This window comes from Artemia sp. Qi Xiang Cuo, chromosome 9 (assembly GCF_049724085.1).
Source record: "Artemia sp. Qi Xiang Cuo chromosome 9, ASM4972408v1, whole genome shotgun sequence".
NCBI classification, from domain to species: Eukaryota; Metazoa; Arthropoda; class Branchiopoda; order Anostraca; family Artemiidae; genus Artemia; species Artemia sp. Qi Xiang Cuo.
This window is the reverse complement of record NC_142802.1, coordinates 2,540,451-2,555,765: the sequence shown is the minus strand read 5'-3', so window position 1 is coordinate 2,555,765 and position 15,315 is coordinate 2,540,451. Positions and strand designations below refer to the sequence as shown.

The 15,315-nt window shown below is 33.9% G+C and overlaps 1 protein-coding gene across 3 annotated transcripts in view; it reads left to right on the top strand.

Annotated features, from left to right (window-relative positions):
- Positions 1 to 15,315, top strand: part of LOC148948222 (heterogeneous nuclear ribonucleoprotein A1-like 3) — a 58,164-nt gene that overhangs the window by 18,207 nt on the left and 24,642 nt on the right. For 2 of the 3 annotated variants that reach the window (XM_089094215.1, XM_089094213.1), the window contains exons 2-4: positions 3,296 to 3,472; positions 9,513 to 9,633; positions 11,583 to 11,793. In XM_089094215.1, the coding sequence (XP_088950341.1) occupies positions 3,309 to 3,472; positions 9,513 to 9,633; positions 11,583 to 11,793 (496 nt within the window). In that variant the 5' untranslated portion in view covers positions 3,296 to 3,308. The remainder of the gene's footprint in view (positions 1 to 3,295; positions 3,473 to 9,512; positions 9,634 to 11,582; positions 11,794 to 15,315) is intronic. The other variant, XM_089094214.1, reaches the window with a different exon arrangement.

The following is a 15,315-nucleotide window of genomic DNA, read 5'->3' as shown; positions in this document are numbered from 1 at the left end:
TTTCGGGAAATGATGGGCGTGGGTGGGGGGCTAGTTGCCTTCCTACCAATTATGAATTTTAAAAATAACACTGTCTCTAGGAATTTCTAACCAAATGAGCCTGTTTTGAAGTTTCTACGACAACGCCTTCTATAAAAACCTTATATGCCCCCCAGGGCATAACTTAAAACCCTTGCCCGGAGGGTTTTGCGGGAGTGTCCTCCTCAAAGACATATTTTGTATCTAGAAATCAACTGTGCTGAACAAAATGGCTATCTCAAAATTTTGATTGGATGTGTTTGGGGGAATGATGGGCGTGGGTGGGGGGAGGAGGGCTAATTGCCTCCAAGCACTTTCGACCATTAAAAAGGGTACTAGCCCTTGGAATTTCCAATCAAATGAGCCTGCTTTGAAGTTTCTACGACAACGCCTTCTATAAAAACCTTATACGCCCCCAGGGCATAACTTGAAACCCTTGCCCTGAGGGTTGTGGGGGAGTGTCTTCCTCAAAAACATATTTTCTATATTGAAATTTACTACGTAGAACAAAATGCCTATCTCAAAATTTTGATTGGATGTGTTTGGGGGAATAAGGGCCGTGGGGGGGGGGCTAGTTGCCCTCCAATCACTTTCGACTATTAAAAAGGACACTAGAAGTCTCAATTTCCAATCGAATGAGCCCCTTTTGAAGTTTCTACGACGACCCCTTCCATATGAAGTGCCTAGCTCTAAAGGAAAAAAAATAATAAATAGTACATTGTGCCAATGTCGTTGGATATGTTTGGGGGAATGATGGGCGTGGGGATGCTAGTTGCCCTCCAATCATTTTCGACTATTAAAAAGGACTCTAGAACTCTCGATTTCCAATTGAATTAGCCCCATTTGAAGTTTCTACGACGACCCCTTCCGTATGAAGTGCCTCTGGGAAAAAAAAAAAAAAAAAACATTGGAGCCGTATGGCCTTTACTATAGGTAACGCTTTTGCGTTGCCTCTGAAAGTAAATAAAATCAGTTGAAGAAAAAAATAAGGATTTCAGCATTTCTGTCCGTAACTTCTCGGGCTCTCATGGGCCAGTGATGATCTTACAGTAGTAATTGGGATCCTTGTAATCCATCTGCCTATGCTCTGATGGCTTCTGAGTAGTCACTTTTTTAGTGTCCTCAAGTAACTAAAGTCACTTTTTCCACGCACCTCGTCGCGGCCACCCCTGTAAATTTAATAAAACTTACAATAAAATGAGATCTTTAAAAATAAATTGAAAAATAAAAACAGTCCCAAGTTTATTATTGTATGATGGATATGCAATGTGGTTTTTATTGTTTTAAAAAAATAGTTTTTTTTAGTACTTGGATCAGGACAATAGCTGTGGCATCCAATAGTTTGTCAATGATTTAGCTCCATCTTTGGTGGTCTAGGGTTCATCCCTGTGTGATTTTGACTCAGTTTTTGTCCCACTTTTGGTCAAAGCAGCAAAATTCCTCTTTGGGCTTCAGGCTAGCTTTGGCACAGGCAAACTATGTTTTGTGTTCTCCCCCTTGAAATTTCATTCAGCGGGGGAGAGGCTGGCAGTGAAGGGCTTTCAAAACACAATAAGAATATATTTCAGAAATGTTGTTTGATTTCCAACAAAGTTGGCATTTATAATTAAAAATATAAAGGATTGGGCAAAGAAAATCAGTGAAGAGAAATTGTGTTAGTGGTAAATACAGAATCATGAGGAATTAAATATAGTCTTAATGCATTTTGAGATGCTAACATAAATTACTAGAAGTTTGATTTTTATAAATAAAAATACAAGGCAAATGACCTACCCATATTTTCTTCTCAAATCTTATATAGAAATTAACTCTAATCTTCTAAATACAATCCAAATTGTTTTGTTTTAATATATGTTTCTACTATATTACATAAATGATTTTTACAAATATGACCCAAAGCTGTTTTAATATTGGAAAACTGAATAGTAAGACATTCAAATTTTGGCCTGATTGTGCCAGGGTGCTCAGTGCTGGCAATAAGTGAAGCTTGAGTCTGCTTCACATGGAAAGTTCGAGTTTTGCCACGCTTGGCATTTAAGAGTTTTCTGTAGTTTCAAAAAGTATGTATGTGCTTGCAGGTGGGAACACTGAAGTTAAAGCCCAAAACAATTCTCTAGAAAAATATCTTAAAAGGCAAACATTTTGGAATCTAAAACTTCTCTTCCTTCTACAACAGTATTGTTAATTGAGAGGGGGCATGTGCCCTCCCAGGCTCATTAAAAATACTTTTTTTATGTTTTTTTTATAAAAAAAATTGTTTCATTCATATTTTGTTTATGCATTATTTTTTTTTGTCTGTTTCTTTTGAAAAAAAAATTAAAAAGCGAAACGTTTATTTCCCTGGTCAAATTTAAAAACCTATACCTCCCCCTCACCAGAAGCTATACTCAGGATCATTTTATAGGTGGGGGGAGGTCAGATACCTCAAAGAGTGCATTTTAATCCTGAAACATCCTAACTTTCATTGAGCCTTCAGACAAATATAAAATTACTTCTAGGGAAGGGATAGAATTGATATTTAATCTTTCTGGATTTCCGGGAATATTTCTAGAACACCCCTCCATTCTCTCCATTCCAGACTCTTGAATTGGTGCCATTGTGTTACAGGTAGCTTTATGACAACTAGGTTTTTTATCTTTAAGTATACTTAGTTAAAGCTCAATTATTGCCTTTTAAGAAAGTCAACTAAATACTGGAAACATTAAGCTAATTGCCTAGATAGCTACCTGGAGATAAGGAGACATGTTACGAAAACAATTCTTACTTCATAATATGCAGAATAATTGTAGTTAACACATTTTGCATGCAGCCTTGCTATACTTTACCCTCCCCCCTAATGTGCAAATATATAACCCAAATTATATATTTTTCAATGCATTATGCAACCTGTAACTTGTTTTTCCAGTTTCTATGTTATCAGAGTTGATTCAATTTACAGGTACATGGGTTGAAACAACTGAGACACATTCTGAGAATAGATAAGAAATATATAATTTGGACTATATATTTGCACATCAGGGGGTTGGGGGGGGGGGGGGGAAAAGTAGAGCAGGGGTGCATGCAAAATTTTGTAGCTGTGATTGTTCTGCATATTACAAAGCAAGAATTGTTTTCTTAACATGTTTTCTTACCTCCAAGTGGCTATCTAGATTAAAAACTGTACGTTCATTATGTATTTTGCAAATGAGTTGTTTGCACAACTTACAAATGCTGCAATTTTTTTCCTTGGGTGTTTTCAGAAATATAATGAATTTCTTATTCACTTGTTCTATTTTAGTAGGTAATTCATCATGAAATATGAAAGGAATCGTGACTCCCGGGAAACAGAGCAGTTTAGGAAACTATTCATTGGAGGCCTTGACTATAAGACTACAGAAGACACCCTGAAATCTCATTTTGAGCAGTGGGGTGAAATTGTAGATGTTGTGGTCATGAGAGATCCAAAAACAAAGAGGCAAGTTCCAGTTTATATTTTGTTTATGTGTACTTATTTCCTGTTTCATCATTATTAGCTTGGTTAAAAGTAAACAATCACAAGGGTTCAATGCTCCCAGTTGTATTAATTTAAAAGGCTGTGTTTTATGCAACATAGGTTTAACAGGATTGTGGAACTGTGTTAAGATTGTGTAAAATAGCAATTATTACATGGTGTAACATAGTTAACATTGTGTTTAACATAATAAAACTTGACTGTGTTTAACTTTATTTTTTCTAGCATCTTTAAAAAGTATCTTTTATTAGTATGCAAAATACAATATATATTGATGCCATTCTAACCCATAAGTTAATGAAGGCTGACACTTCTAGCATTATTCCTTATTGCTGATTTTAATTCAAGAGGTCATTGGCTGAAACTTGCTAAGCAGTCTACTGTAATCAGATTTTGCACTCAATTCTTTTCCTCGACAATCGTCAACTGTTTGGAAAAACTAAAGATACGGCTACTGCTGTATCTGTTGTTGTTGTCAAACAAAGGCTGAATGATGAGAGGTCCTCAAGGGAGTGGAAACTCGAATGGGAAGTTACTCACCTTCCAACCGCACCTGGTCAATAAACAACAATGGAGACATCTTCAATTATCAACTCTGGAGCTTCACAAGAAGAAATCCTTAGATTGCTCCAAGCTGCAATTTAAGGTAGTATCCCAAGCTGTAATGCCCAAATATTCCTGAGCAAGAAAATGGAGATAATACATTTATGAAAAAGAGAGTGTTCCTATATATATATATATATATATATATATATATATATATATATATATATAAATGGAATACATTTCTAGAAACTGCTTTGTTGCTGGTGCTGCATCGATATATTGGTTTTTGAAAGTGCTACATAACACCTTTTAATTTATCTCACATTCTCTGTTAGCCTTCTAAAGAGTGTCTGTAGTACAGAGTTTCTGTACTAGTTGATTCAAAAAAAATATATTTTAAGGCAATATATATATATATATATATATATATATATATATATATATATATATATATATATATATATATATATAAATGGAATACATTTATAGAAACTGCTTTGTTGCTGGTGCTGCATCGATATATTGGTTTTTGAAAGTGCTACATAACACCTTTTAATTTATCTCACATTCTCTGTTAGCCTTCTAAAGAGTGTCTGTAGTACAGAGTTTCTGTACTAGTTGATTCAAAAAAAATATATTTTAAGGCAATTTTTCAGTTGGTTATAAACGTTTTTATAGGATTGTTTATACATTTTTATTTTTTTTGTCATTTGGGAGGAGTATTTGTGTTATATGTCATGATTATATCATTATAATCTATTTATTTGTGTCTTTTTTTCTTTTTTTTTATATGATGCCAAGGGGAAAAATTCCAGGACTTGTTAATAATGCTTTCTAGCAATGTAAGTATAGTATCAATATAAATCTATTAGACAAGCCTCCTTTAGCCATCAGGGGATCAGCCTGAAATATTATCTAAATTTGCTATTTTAAATATACTATATGCCATTCTGGTATATATATATATATATATATATATATATATATATATATATATATATATATATATATATATATATATATATATATTTAAAACCTTTTGTTTATTCTATGATTTATAATATCTGCCCCTTTGATTTCCTTATTTCCTTTAACTGCTAATTTTTAAAAGTAAATTGTTCTAGAAAACATTTACATTCTTTCATATTTTATCTTCCACTTTTACAAATTAAATCTTTTCCTTTATTCTCTGATTTCTAGCCTTTACCTCTTTGGTCTTATTTCCTGATTTTCTGATTTGTTTCAACCCCAGAGTTCTAAAAGTAAATTTTTAAGAAAATAAACTAAAGATTAATCAGCAAATAGTGCATGCTTGTGTATCCAGGTTTTTTCTTTACTTACAATTTATCTTGGAAGTATTGGAGTGATCCAGTTGCACCAAAGTTATAAGTGGCCTGGGTGTTGTTTGGAAATTGAAGCTTTACTTGGAGATTGGAGTTTTACCTCAATTCGCTCTTGTAATATTATACCATGTGACCCTTTACATATCATATGGTTGTGCTTAGAGGGTGAGTAATTTTTATGCAAATTTTAGAAAAGTGCAAATTCTACAGATTAAAGTTGGTCGATTGTTAGAATATTACGTTGAAGGAGTTGATGACAGAGTGTCTTGCATTAAGTATTTATGAGTGTATAACATAGAACAACCTCATGATTATCAAGCTGCCGTTTTCCCATTTCAATGTTGGAATAATGTAAGTCCTTGGGCCTTTAGTCAGTGCCTTTGTGTTGGTGGTGCCCTTCTTTCATAAGGTACTAGGAATACATATAATTATATATAATATGAAATATTATATGTATTATAATATAATACATATAAAATAATACATATAATTTTATTGTCGAGTATCCAGATAACTGATATGCCAAGTTCACTATCTGTTATCCAGTTCTGGAAATTTTGAATAATATTTCGATTGGCATTGGGGGCTGAGCACATTGGTTTATTAAAAAGAAATTAAAAGTTGTTTTTTTTATGATGAATTATAGTCCTTTAAATTCTATTTTTTGTAATATTTCTTGCTGCTTTTTTCTTAATAATAAATATGGTCTAATGAAAGGGCATTTTGACTTTTGCTCTTTTAAATGATTGATTAGTTGAGAGTAAAAAGATTACAGTCCTGTTTTATTAGACACTTGTTTGCTTTTCCTCGGCAGTTGTTTTAAATTATGTTTATTTTAAAGCAGTTTGTAAATGTATTAGTCAATCAGTCGTATAAAAGATGTGAATTGATATTAATTTGGAGAATATCTTTGAAGTAGTAGCTAAGATTCCAACCAAAAAGTAGATTTTGAGAAATCGGTATGTTATTGTATCTATAGTAATTTAAAAAAATCATGGAATTAAATTAATTTACTTTTAAGTCTTACTTCATGTAGGCTATTGACTCTTTCCAATAATCAACAGTTTCATGCCAACACGTCATTCTAATTTATAAGTCTATAATTAAATAAAAAAAAAACAAGTTTTTTTAACTGAAAGTAAGGAGCGAAATTAAAACTTATTTTCTAAACTATTTTTCTTAAAACTATTTTCTATCCGGAAATCAACTACGCTGAACAAAATGGCTATCTCAAAATTTTGATTGATGTGTTTGGGGAAATGATGAGTGGGGGGGGGGCTAGTTGCCCTCCAATCATTTTCGACTATTAAAAAGGGCACTAGCCCTTTAATTTCCAATTGAATGAGCCTGTTTTGAAGTTTCTACGACAACGCCTTCTATGAAAACCTTATATGCCCCCAGGGCATAACTTAAAACCCTTGCCCTGAGGATTGTGGGGGAGTGTCCTCCTCAAAAATATATTTTCTATCAGGAAATCAACTATGCTGAACAAAATGGCTATCTGAAAATTTTGATTGGATGTGTTTGGGGGAATGATGGGCGTGGGGGGGGCTAGTTCCCTCCGATCACTTTCGACTATTAAAAATGGCACTAGCCCTTTAATTTCCAATCGAATGAGCCTGTTTTGAAGTTTCTACGACAACACCTTCTATAAAAACCTTATATGCCCCCAGGGCATAACTTAAAACCCTTGCCCTGAGGGTTGTGGGGGAGAATCCTCTTCAAATATATATATTTTCTATCTGGAAATCAACTACGCTGAACAAAATGGCTATCTGAAAATTTTGACTGGATGTGTTTGGGGAAATGATGGGCGTGGGGGGAAGGGGGGCTAGTGACACTCCAATCACTTTCAAATATTAAAAAGGCACTAGTTCTTTAATTTCCAATTGAATGAGCCTGTTTTGAAGTTTCTACGACAACGCCTTCTATAAAAACCTTATATGCCCCCAGGGCATAACTTAAAACCCTTGCCCTGAGGGTTGTGGGGGACTGTCCTCTTCAAAAACATATTTACTATGTGGAAATAAACTACGCTGAACAAAATGGCTATCTCAAAATTTTGATTGGATGTGTTTGGGGTAATGATGGAAGTGGGGGGGGGGGCTAGTTGCCCTCCAATCATTTTCGACTATCAAAAAGGGCACTAGCCCTTTAATTTCCAATTGAATGAGCCTGTTTTGAAGTTTCTACGACAACGCCTTCTATAAAAACTTTATATGCCCCCAGGGCATAATTTAAAACCCTTGCCCTGAGGGTTGTGGCGGAGTGTCCTCCTCAAAAATATATTTTCTATCTGGAAATCAACTACGCTGAAAAAAATGGCTATCTCAAAATTTTTGTTGGATGTGTGTGGGTAAATGATGGGTGTGGGGGGGGGAGGGGGCTAGGTACAATCCAATCACTTTTGACTATTAAAAAAGGCACTAGCCCTTTAATTTCCAATTGATTTAGCCTGTTTTGAAGTTTCTACGACAACACCTTCTATAAAAAACCTTATATGCCCCCATGGCATGACTTAAAACCCTTGCCCTGAGGGTTGTGGGGGAGTGACCTCCTCAAAAATATTTTATTTATCTGGAAATCAACTACGCTGAACAAAATAGCTATCTCAAAATTTTTATTGGATGTGTTTGGGGGAATTATGGGCGTGTGGGGGGGTGGCTAGTTGCCCTCCAATCATTTTCGACTATTAAAAAGGGCATTAGAACTCTCGATTTCCAATCGAATGAGCCCCCTTTGAAGCTTCTACGACGACCCCTTCCATATGAAGTGCCTCTGGGGAAAAAAAATAATAAAACATTGGAGCCGTATGGCCTTTACTAGACAACGCTACAGCGTTGCCTCTGATAAATAGCTCTGATGAAAGTACAAAACAAACTTTAGCGTAAAGAGCGAGTTAATGACTAGGAGGCGAACCCAATCGTGCACGTAATAATTTCTGTTCGTTTTAAGTTTTGATGTTGCTCCTTACTTTCAGTTGAAAAAATTGTTATTTTTCTTTAATTTCTTATTTTTTTTTTAAATAATACTGGGAAATCTAGTGCCCCCTTCATAGCAATTTCGCTTCCTCCATAGAAAGATCCTCTCACTTAACCCCCCCCCCCCAATACCATAAAAAATACACCCTGAAAAGTTCTGTATATTTCCCAATAACCAATACTATATGTAAACATTGGGCAAAGTTCATAACTCGCAGACCTTCGCTCGGGGACTGTGGGGGATTAAGTCAGCCTCAAAGACATAACTTTTGTATTTTTCGACCATGCTGAACAAAATGGATATCTCAAACTTTTGATCGGGTGGCTTTGGGAAAAATGAGCGTGGGAGGGTGCCCAGCTTCCCTCCATTTTTTTGTCATTTAAAAAGGGTACTAGAACTTTTAATTTTCGTTTGAATGAGCCCTCCCTCGATATTCTAGGACCACTGGGTCGGTACGATCACCCCTGGGAAAAAAAACAACAAATAAACACGCATCCGTGATCTTTCTTCTGGCAAAAAATACAAAATTCCACATTTTTGCAGATAGGAGATAGGAGTAGGGTTCTCTGATACGCTGAATCTGATGGTGTGATTTTCATTAAAGTTCTATGATTTTTAGGGGTGTTTCCCCCCTTTTTGAAAATAAGGCAAATTTTCTCAGGTGCGTAACTTTTGATGGGTAATGAAAAAATTTACATATTTGAAATCAGCATAAAAATCTGATTCTTTTGATGTATCTATTGGCATCAAAGAGTTTCGGTTACTATTGAGCCGTGTCGCTCCTTACTTACAGTTCGTTGCCACGAACTGTTGATTAGTTAGCCAAAAATTCAGTAGGTAATAACATAACTACACTTAAGAATATTAAATTATCATTTAGTCGACAACCAGAACGTCATTTGTGCTTTACTGAAAACAATACATTTTAAAGTGTTTTTTTTTACGTTAACAAGTTCAAAATTGTTTGAGACTTTCAAGAATTAATATCAATATACACTGAGCTAACAAACCACATTCATTCGTTTTGGTATTTGACCAGTATTTCACACTGGAATGTTTATTAAATCTCTTCATTAGTAAATGGCTTAAAAATCCAGAATTTTTTTTATTTGGTTATTTATTTTTCTGTTCAGATCTCGTGGTTTTGGATTTGTAACATATTCAAAAGCTGCAATGGTTGATGCTGCACAAGATGCTAGGCCTCACAAAGTTGACAGCAGGGAAGTGGAACCCAAGAGGGCTGTTCCTAGAGAGGTATGATTGATAATGATCTACTTTGTTACATATTGTATAGTTTACTGATTGCCTTAGATTTTCCAGAGTTATCAATGGTGCATAGGGCGTTTACGAAGCGTCTCCAATTGTCCTGGAACTGCTGCTGTGGCAATGTCTCTCGATTCTGGATGGACACAGCATATTGGTCATAATATTATTTATAGATACAGATAACTCAGACCCTGTAACACCACCTACATTATTGTTATTCATTCGGCTCCAAGAATCGGGTGTGCCACCTATATGAATTTTTTTTCCTCTCTCAGTGGTTTAATTTATTCTCAGGGCCCTTATAGTTATCACAGTAAACCTAAGCTAATGGAAGTTGATCTTCTCAGCTAGTGTCATAACCCATATACAATTTTTGTACTTTTCTATATTTTACGTCAAACTAACAGACTTTTTGTGAAATGAATAGGTATGCTATAGTCGCTGCAGAAGCAAGTAAGCGTCTTTAGGAACTTTTATTAACAAAACCCTGTCAAAATACAAACCTCGCCACCTTAATGTTTCTGAAACAACGATGTATCAAAATAAACCCGCTTACCATAGATTTTGAGTTTTTGGCTTAAGACTGTCGAGATCATAGACTATTCTATCATTTTTTGTTATTTTCATATAAATAATTTGCGGAAATAAACAAAAGAAATGTTTCACTATTGATGGTGGTAATGTTGCCCTAATTGGCGACTGTGGGATGATGTAGGAGACTTGTGCGCATATTAATATATTTTTTTATTTCTTTACACTCGATAATTTAAAGGAGCATAATGTCTTGAGCAATAAGATGGTGGAGCCAAAATGATTCCAATCATTATGATCAATATATTTTACTTCAAAATATTTCTGCTAACTTATTTCGTAAATTATGTGAGCCTACTTGTATTGACAGATAAAAATTCAGGGGTCCTTGAAGATTTGTTTTCTCTAGTGCTTTGGTTTGTACGTCATTGTACTTATTAAAATTTATTTAATTGAACAAAAGCAAAATAATGAAATATGGATTATAAAGTTTTCCCAAAAATCCTTAGTGCAAGGAAAGACATAAAATTGTCATTAACTTCATTCCTAGCGATTCCTGGATATAGTAAAAATTGAATAATAGCCTTTAAAGAGCAAAGGTAATTCCTATGCAGCTCAAAGGAAGATATTATGACAAAAAACAAGAGCTACTGATAAACTTTTGATGATACCTATTTTTAACACTCGGTGTAGCAAGTGTGGTGGAAGGGGATGGTAGTTCAGGACATCAAAAATTGTCATTAAAATAGGTAATTTTTACCTTCTGAAGTTTATACTTTAGTACATCTATTCGAATGCATGTCTGTGTGTCCTATATGCATTACGACTCCTCTCATCCGATGGCCAAGAAAGCTAAGGACGTTGTTGAGTAAACTCTTGCAAGTTTTCTGTACCCCCCCCCCCTTTTCAATAACGCCCACCTAATTCTTTTCATGCTGACTAAAATTAGAGACCTTTCAGCACAACTATGAGCATGTCTCTTTTGGTCAAATTTTCTAGATATTCAATTTACGGGGGAATTAATTAGGAATTATGTCATCTAACACGTTTCTGAAATTGTAAAATTTGTTTTCAATAAATTGGTTGAATTTGGTTGTCAATAGTTTCGTTAATTTTGGTATTGAAGCTAATTTTTCAAATACTTTTCAAATTTAAAAACAGTAACGTTATTTTGAACGTGGGATAATTTTCCAGGATGGAATTTTCTGTTGGCGAATTACTGCAGTGGGAGCGGATTTTTCTTAAATTTCCTTTCTTTTGAGGTTGCTGCAACGTACGATGGCTAAGCTAGCTACAAATATTTGAAAAAAAAAGTAGTTACTAAATGTTCTATACGTAAAAACTATTCTGACTTCTGTTCGACTTGTTCGATTGTTCAGAACTTGTAGCCTTTCTTTCTTATTTAGCTCATTGGCAAACCTGAAGCAGGTGCTACTGTAAAAAAGATATTCATTGGTGGATTGAAGGAAGACGTCGAAGATGAGGACCTTCAAGAATATTTTGGAAAGTATGGCACACTCACTGACGCTGCTGTTGTGTTAGATAAAGAAACGAAGAAGAAAAGAGGATTCGGTTTTGTTGAATTTGATGATTACGACCCAGTTGACAAGATTATTCGTAAGTTGTTTTGCATTCAACTTTTGCTATTTATAATTGGCCTAAAAATGCAGTTCATTACCTTTTCCTGTATATAAAGCTATAAAACTAATATTTAGTAAAGAAAGAAGAGGCGTGTATTTAGGGATTCAGAGGAGTCTGGGAGTTGTCAGAGAAAAGCATAAACTAAACCAAGGAGTTTTTTTTGGAGAGAATTATAATTGCATACCAAAATTCATTGATATTATGATCAATACTTACCGGGTTCTAAAATAGAGCCTTATAAATTAGTGTTTTTGTTTTTTTCGGCTGCTTGTGGAATTAAATATACTCCTAGCAAAACATCCTTTTTGGGGGGATCAGTTTTGTGTTTTCAGCTGAGTGCTAGCTTTTTGAAAATCAAACCAAAAAACAAAAAGTGAACTAGAGGCAAACTAGGAAGTTTATAGCCCTATAAGAAAGAGAAGAAACTGCCAACATACATTGATTTGTAACTTATAATGATATTCATATATTTAATGATAAATAAACTTTAATAATAATCCCTAATTTAAGTTGATGCGTCGAAAATTTATGATGCATAGTTCCAAAAATAGGGGGTATGGTGTTTAAAACTTCCTCTTCCCCTGAGTTTTTATCCGACTTGTAAGAAAGCAAAAAAAAATGCATATTAACAGATTTTTTATGTGTTTTTTAAGTTCTTGTCATAACATATATTGATGTTACATATGTTTATAACATAAAATGATATTCATACATTTGATGATAAATAGTTCTAAATATAGGGGGTATGGTGTTTCAAACTTCCCTTTCCCCTGGAGTTTTTGTCCGACTTGTAAAAAAAAAGCAAAAAATCCATATTAGCAAATTTTTGATGTTTTGTTAAGTTCTTGTCATAATATATAATGATGTTACATATATTTATAACATATACTGATATTCATATTCTAGATTATAAATAGTTCTAAATATAGGGGGTATGGTGTTTGAACCTTCCCCTTCCCCTAGAGTTTTGTCCGACTTGTAAAAAAGCAAAAAAAAGTCCATATTAACTAATTTATGATGTGTTTTGTTAAGTTCTTGTCATAACATATATTGATGTTACATATTATTATATATACTGATATTCATATTTTAGATGATAAATAGTTCTAAATATAGGTGTAAGGTGTTTCAACCTTCCCCTTCCCCTAGAGTTTTTGTACGACTTGTAAAAAAGCAAAAAAATCCATATTGATTAATTTTTGGTGTGTTTTGTTAAGTTCTTGTCATAATATATATATTGATGTTACATATATTTATAACATATACTGATATTCGTATTTTAGATTATAAATAGTTCTAAATATAGGGGGTATGGTGTTTCAACCTTCCCCTTGCCCTAGAGTTTTGTCCGACTTGTAAAAAAGCAAAAAAAAATCCATATCAACTAATTTATGATGTGTTTTGTTAAGTTCTTGTCATAACATATATTGATGTTACGTAAATTTATAATATATACTGATATTCATATTTTAGAGGATAAATAGTTCTAAATATAGGGGGTAAGGTGTTTCAACCTTCCCCTTCCCCTGGAGTTTTTGTACGACTTATAAAAAAGCAACAAAATCCATATTAACTAATTTTTTATGTGTTTTGTTAAGTTCTTGTCATAACATATATTGATGTTACATATATTTATAACATACACTGATATTCATATTTTAGATGATAAATAGTTATAAATATAGGGGGTAAGGTGTTTCAACCTTCCCCTTCCCCTGGAGTTTTTGTCCGACTTGTAAAAAAGCCAAAAAAATGGATATTAACAAATTTTTTATGTGTTTTGTTAAGTTCTTGTCATAACATATATTGATGTTACATACATTTATAACATATAATGATATTCATATATTTGATGATAAATAGTTCCAAAAATAGTTAATAACTTTTACTGCAGTAGTTGTAGTACCAAAATTGCATAGCAACTACAACTTGAAAGTATGGCTGATTTGGATTAAGACGTTAGTCGAAACACGAGAAGGGACATTGCTATTCTTTCCCTGTACATTCATTCCTGATTCTTTTAGAGGAAGGCTGTAGACATGATTTGATGCTTATTAACTCTTAAAGCTCCTCTGAGCCCTACTTAATACAAAAATTCACAGCAACGTAAAATTGAAAACTAAAACTCTGCCCTTGAATTCAAAATGAATTAACAAATTAAAGGATTGTGTCTAATTTTTACCAATCATCCTTCCCAACTTTTTGAATCTCAAAAAATTTCTATCACTTGATATATAATAAACCTATGACTCGCATTTAGACTAAACCAGGAAATTTCCTCCTTCAATCCATTTAATCCTTATACCATCTCAAAAAATAAAAAAAAATATGCTCCTCATTTCCACGAATTGGACAAAAACAAGGTCCTCATATACTGGGAGATAGAGATGCCCTTATGCTCCTCCTTGAAGAATAGGGGCTGGCTCTTAGTTTTAAGTCAACAAACAACTTACATCACGCTATTACCTGAGATCGGGAAACTGTCAAGTCAACCCATAAAGCAGCGTTCACCTGCGTGTCTAGCTAGAATCTCATGTCTAAACACGTGTCTTGCCAGAAATCAATGTCTATGTAGCTACCGTTCCCAAGACGAATTCAGTGCTTAGATAAAACTACAAATTTAGTTTCAAATAGATTACAGTTGTCATTTCTTGCCAATCAAGAGAGCTTGTGTGGGTAAAACTTTCAAAATTGTAATCTCTGTTTTTACTGTCACAAGATAATGGATGAGACAAGGGTGTTGCATATTTGCCTAAAATGGGAAAAAAATTACTAAGAAAACAAAAATAAAATTTCAATTTAAAAATATAAACATAGATGATGAAAATAGTGGAACTTGGCACATTCTGATTGGATGCAATCAAAAATCTTACTTTGAGTTCTAGAGTCTAGAACCGGATGCTTAGCTGTAACATGTCTAGCCAATCACCGAATTTTACTCGTGAACAAATAAAGACACATGTATAGACATGGGATTCTAGCTAGACACTCATGTAAACGCTGCTTAAGGAAAAGAGGCAAATGTTCCAGGCTTCATGACGCACACCTTGATTGTCTCCAGTTGGTTGAAGTTCTGCTGGTATGAAAATTAAAGGATATCAAAGATCACACGATCACTAATATTAGTTAAGCTAGTATCACTGGCTAATAGGAATGAACTGAAGAGAACTTCGATAATGTTCTTAGTAAACTGATTCTTGATCAAAAGACAATGTTCTTGATCAAAAGACATGGAACTAGACCGAAAGTCTGCCTCAGAATGAAATTCCTAGTCCTCTGATATGCTTGAAATTCACTGTTATCATACAGTAGTAAGATGTTACTAGCATAACTAGCCAAAACTTGTCCTATTGTTTAGGGGTAAAGCTTATTGACAAGATACCAAATGCCGATCTTCACGAGACAAGAGGTTATAGCACTACGCCTCTGGTCTCAATGCCCGTAGTTGAATATTATGACAAATAACAAACTTATAATTACAATTGACAAACGTATAAT